We start from the raw sequence: 6,000 nt of genomic DNA, 5'->3' as shown, positions 1-6,000 counted from the left end.
ATGTCTATAGACCTGTCTGTCTGGTATATGTCTATAGACCTGTCTGTCTGTCTGGTATATGTCTATAGACCCGTCTGTCTGTCTGGTATATGTCTATAGACCCGTCTGTCTGTCTGGTATATGTCTATAGACCCGTCTGTCTGGTATATGTCTATAGACCTGTCTGGTATATGTCTATAGACACCCCTGCCTGGTATATGTCTATAGACCCGTCTATATGTCTATAGACCCGCCTGTCTGTCTGGTATATGTCTATAGACCCGTCTGTCTGTCTGGTATATGTCTATAGAAACCCCTGTCTGTCTGGTATATGTCTATAGACCTGTCTGTCTGTCTGGTATATGTCTATAGACACCCCTGTCTGTCTGTCTGGTATATGTCTATAGACCTGTCTGTCTGTCTGGTATATGTCTATAGACACCCCTGTCTGTCTGGTATATGTCTATAGACCTGTCTGTCTGTCTGGTATATGTCTATAGACACCCCTGTCTGTCTGTCTGGTATATGTCTATAGACCCATCTGTCTGTCTGGTATATGTCTATAGACCCGTCTGTCTTTCTGGTATATGTCTATAGACCCGTCTGTCTGTCTGGTATATGTCTATAGACACCCCTGTCTGTCTGGTATATGTCTATAGACCTGTCTGTCTGTCTGGTATATGTCTATAGACACCCCTGTCTGTCTGTCTGGTATATGTCTATAGACCTCTGTCTGTCTGTCTATAGACCCGTATATGTCTATAGACCTGTCTGTCTGTCTGGTATATGTCTATAGACACCCCTGTCTGTCTGTCTGGTATATGTCTATAGACCCATCTGTCTGTCTGGTCTGACCCGTGTCTTTCTGGTATATGTCTATAGACCCATCTGTCTGTCTGGTATATGTCTATAGACCCGTATATGTCTATAGACCTGTCTGTCTGTCTGGTATATGTCTATAGACCCGTCTGTCTGTCTGGTATATGTCTATAGACCTGTCTGTCTGGTATATGTCTATAGACCTGTCTGTCTGTCTGTCTGGAATATGTCTATAGACCTGCTTGTGTTTATTGATTTAAACACACACACTGACACACACATCCCACCTCCCAGCACTGACACCATGTTTTCATACGTTGACCCAGGTGGACAGACAGTGTGTTGCTGTGTGTGTGGAGACAACCGGACCGCCAGGTGTGTGTGTCCAGCCTACTAGCTGACTGTCAGGATGAGGCCTGGTCAGCTGTATGTTCTGGTTCCAGCCTCCGCTGCCCTCCTCCTCCTCATTGTCCTATCAGAACCGTCTCAGACCAGCGCCTGCAACAAGGCCCTCTGCGCCTCAGATGTCAGCAAGTGTCTCATACAGGTGAAGTGTGTCCTTGTCCGTCCGTGTGTGTGTGTGTGTGTGTGTGTATGTGTGTGTGTGTGTGTGTGCAGGGGCGGACTGGGACAAAAACTCTGCCCTGGCATTTTAGCCACACCAACCAACATCCCAAGCTGTCTTTAAGATGTCTGCATGTCTTTAAGATGTAGATATCATGAAGATTTTTGTCATATTTAGTATTCCCCTCTACCCTAGTGTTAAGTACTACTACATATGAAGTATTCCCCTCTACCCTAGTGATAAGTACTACTACATATGAAGTATTCCCCTCTACCCTAGTGTTAAGTACTATAATGACATCACAATACCCACAATACCCTATAATGACATCACAATACCCTATAATGACATCACAATACCCTATAATGACATCACAATACCCTATAATGACATCACAACACCCTATAATGACATCATAATACCCCCTTAATGACATCACAATACCCTATAATGACATCACAATACCCCCTTAATGACATCACAATACCCCTTAATGACATCACAATACCCCCTTAATGACATCACAATACCCCTTTAATGACATCACAATACCCTATAATGACATCACAATACCCCCTTAATGACATCACAATACCCTATAATGACATCACAATACCCTATAATGACTTCACAATACCCTATAATGACATCACAATACCCTATAATGACATCACAATACCCTATAATGACATCACAATACCCCCTTAATGACATCACAATACCCTATAATGACATCACAATACCCTATAATGACATCACAATACCCTATAATGACATCACAATACCCTATAATGACATCACAACACCCTATAATGACATCACAATACCCCTTATAATGACATCACAATACCCTATAATGACATCACAATACCCCCTTAATGACATCACAATACCCTATAATGACATCACAATACCCTTAATGACATCACAATACCCCCTTAATGACATCACAATACCCTATAATGACATCACAATACCCTATAATGACATCACAATACCCTATAATGACATCACAATACCCCCTATAATGACATCACAATACCCTATAATGACATCACAATACCCTATAATGACATCACAATACCCTATAATGACATCACAATACCCTATAATGACATCACAATACCCTATAATGACATCACAATACCCCCTTAATGACAAAGTGAAACCTTTGATATGAGGCTCGAAATTGATCTTGTTTCCATTGATCAACCTTGAGATGTTTCAATAACTTTAAAAAAAATAATAATTATTATTCACTGCCAAATCTACAGGGAGAGCTAGGCAGTTCAAGCCCCCTTGGCTGCTCCCAGAGATTCACATTGGAAGTGTCCGTCCAAGAAGGCTCAAGGTCATTGGCCACCGATAGAATGACGTCAAATCTACCGTAGCTTTGATTGGACTGATCACGTCAACATCACACATTCAAAATCTTAGCTAGCAAGCTAGACGAGCAGTCATCGTTATGAATCACATCAAACTTTTGGCAAATCCTTTTCAACCCTTGGTCGTATGAAGATAAATTAAAACATATCAGTGCTCATTGGACATAAACATTACGCAACAAGTCAAAAATCGCAAAAAAATTCAGCAATGAGTTGTTTGGAAGGAATTAATGGCTAAGTACAAGTATCGCGAAACAATCACTATTTTGCTTCGCCAGACGGCTATTCAGTGTGTGAATCAAGTCTGGGTTTAAGGATTTAAAACATCTGTCTGAAAGGGTCTTTTTTACCGAGCTTAAAAGGATAGACGTTCACACGCAACACCATGGGCCTGAAAAGGTTGCATTCATTGGCCATGCTGCCAATCCAGCATGACTTCTGCTGCTTTCAAAGACAGCTGGAAACTTGGAAATCTCAGACTTCTCTGTGTGTGTGTGTGTGTGTGTACATTCAACCATGTTTTTCTGGTTGTCTTGAAAGCACCATAAATCCAGAGAATGGCTGACAGTAACAGTCTGTTTAGGTTTTTACATTTTATTTGACCTTTATTTAACCATTTTATTTATCTAATCTTTATTTAACCAGGCAAGTCAGTTAAGAACAAATTCTAATTTTCAATGACGGCCTAGGAACAGTGGGTTAATTGTCCCTGACCTATGGGCCGTTCTGGGTTAACTGTCCCTGACCTATGGGCCGTTCTGGGTTAATTGTCCCTGACCTATGGGCCGTTCTGGGTTAACTGTCCCTGACCTATGGGCCGTTCTGGGTTAACTGTCCCTGACCTATGGGCCGTTCTGGGTTAACTGCCTGTTCAGGGGAACAGTGGGGTTAACTGCCTTGTTCAGGGGAACAGTGGGGTTAACTGCCTTGTCCAGGGGAACAGTGGGGTTAACTGCCTGTTCAGGCGAACAGTGGGGTTAACTGCCTTGTCCAGGGGAACAGTGGGGTTAACTGCCTGTTCAGGCGAACAGTGGGGTTAACTGCCTTGTTCAGGGGAACAGTGGGTTAACTGCATCAAGTCTTCTTGGGTATGACTTTACAAGCTTGGCACACATGTATTTGGGGAGTTTCTCCCATTCTTCTCTGCAGATCCTCTCAAGCTCTGTCAGGTTGGATGGGGAGCGTTGCTGCACAGCTTTTTTCAGGTCTCCAGAGATTTTCAATCGGGTTCAATTCTGGGCTCTGGCTGGGCCACTCAAGGACATTCAGAGACTTGTCCCGAAGCCACTCCTTCGTTGTCTTGGCTGTGTGCTTAGGGTCGTTGTCCTGTTGGAAGGTGAACCTTCACCCTGTCTGAGGTACTGAGCGCTCTGGGGCAGGTTTTCAAGGATCTCTCTGTACTCCATTCATCTTTCTCTCGGTACTTTGCTCCATTCACCTTTGCCTTGATCCTGACTAGTCTCCCAGTCCCTGCCGCTGAAAAACATCCCCACAGCATGGTGCTGCCACCACCATGCTTCACAGTAGGGATGGTGTCAGGTTTCCTCCAGACGTGACGCTTGGCATTCAGGCCAAAGAGTTCAATCTTGGTTTCACCAGACCAGTGAATGTTGTTTCTCGTGGTCTGAGAGTCCTTTAGGTGCCTTTAGTTAAACTCCAAGCAGGTTGTCATGTGCCTTTTACTGAGGAGTGGCTTCCATCTCTCATGATCTGAGAGTCTGCCTGCGTTATTTGGTGTTTTACGTTGTTCACGGAGGATATTTTGCAGAATTCTGCATGCGGAGTCTCAATTTGTTGTTTGTCCCATTTAGTGAATTCTTCATCGGTGAGCGTACTTCAGACCTCACAACCATGAAGGTCAATGGGTTCTATAACTGATTCAATAATGTTTTGCCAGATCCTAATTGGTATCAAATTGTATGTTCCTTTTGATGGCGTAGAAGGCCCTTCTTGCCTTGTCTCTCAGATCATTCACAGCTTTGTGGAAGATACCTGTGGCGCTGATGTTTAGGCCGAGGTATGTGTCGTTTTTTGTGTGCTCTTGGGCAACGGTGTCTAGATGGAATTTGTATTCGGGGTCTTGGCAACTGGACATTTTTTGGAACACAATTTCATTTTTATCTTACTGAGATTTACTGTCAGGGCCCGAGGTCTGTCAGGGCCCGAGGTCTGTCAGGGCCCAGGTCTGTCAGGGCCCGAGGTCTGACAGAATCTGTGTAGAATATCTAGGTGCTGCTGTAGGCTCTTCTTGGTTGGCGACAGAAACACCTCACTCTTTCTCTCCATCTCACTTTCTCTTTCACTTTCTCTGTCTCCCTGTTTCTCTCTCTCTCTCTATCTCTCGCTCTCTCTCTCTCTCTCTCTATCTCTCTCTATCTCTCGCTCTCTCTCGCTCTCTCTTTCTCTCTCTCCCTCTCGCTCTGGCTCTCTCTTTCTCTCTCCCTCTCCCTCCCTCTCTCGCTCTCTCTCTTTCTCTCTCCCCTCTCTCTTTCTATCTCCATCGCCCTCACTCTCTCCCTCTCTCTTTCTCTCTCTCCCTCTCTCTCCCCTCCTTCACGGCTTTGACCTTGACTTTGTGGAATGTGCTCTCTGTTCTGTTGTGTGTCAGGAGAAGGCAGGGAGTGAGAGGGAGAGACAAAGAGAGGAGGTAATATACAGTGAGAAACACCAAGCCAGTCCAACTCCCCGTCGACCAAACTACTTAGTCTCCCCTCTCCGTACCCTACCATTGGGGCTTTAGTGTGCTGCCAAAATGTGGTTTCACTTTGTTGAAAGAATGTGAATGTCTCTTTAGGTTTTGTATCAATTTCTGCCTTTTGATTGTTGGTGCATTCCAAGACTTTATTAGACTGAACTAACTCATACAGTGAACTTTCTTCAGGTTCACAATCGAGTTTGGTTTCATGTAGATAAATACAGTTGCTTGTGTGTTCTGAAATTCGTACATGTCTGAACATGTACATACATACATACATACATACATACATACATACATACATACATACATACATTTATTTATTTAAACACACACACACACACACACACACACACACACACACACACACACACACACACACACACACACACACACACACACACACACACACACACACACACACACACACACACACACATACATTTACATACATACATACATACATACATACATACATTATCACGTGTTTATGTTCCCTTCCTGACCAGAAATGAAGCTTCCACCTCCTACTGCGGCAACATTCTTCTGATATACAG

The 6,000-nt window shown here is 43.8% G+C and overlaps 1 protein-coding gene across 1 annotated transcript in view; it reads left to right on the top strand.

Annotated features, from left to right (window-relative positions):
* The window catches only part of LOC112236168 (twisted gastrulation protein homolog 1-A), a 33,210-nt gene that overhangs the window by 4,111 nt on the left and 23,099 nt on the right, over positions 1 to 6,000 (top strand). Inside the window, exon 2 of the mRNA XM_042329202.1 lies at positions 1,125 to 1,345. Within this exon, the coding sequence (XP_042185136.1) occupies positions 1,208 to 1,345 (138 nt within the window). The 5' untranslated portion in view covers positions 1,125 to 1,207. The remainder of the gene's footprint in view (positions 1 to 1,124; positions 1,346 to 6,000) is intronic.

This window comes from Oncorhynchus tshawytscha, linkage group LG10 (assembly GCF_018296145.1).
Source record: "Oncorhynchus tshawytscha isolate Ot180627B linkage group LG10, Otsh_v2.0, whole genome shotgun sequence".
Lineage (NCBI taxonomy): Eukaryota > Metazoa > Chordata > Actinopteri > Salmoniformes > Salmonidae > Oncorhynchus > Oncorhynchus tshawytscha.
The sequence above is the reverse complement of the archived record's forward strand: the minus strand, read 5'-3'. Positions and strand labels throughout refer to the sequence as shown.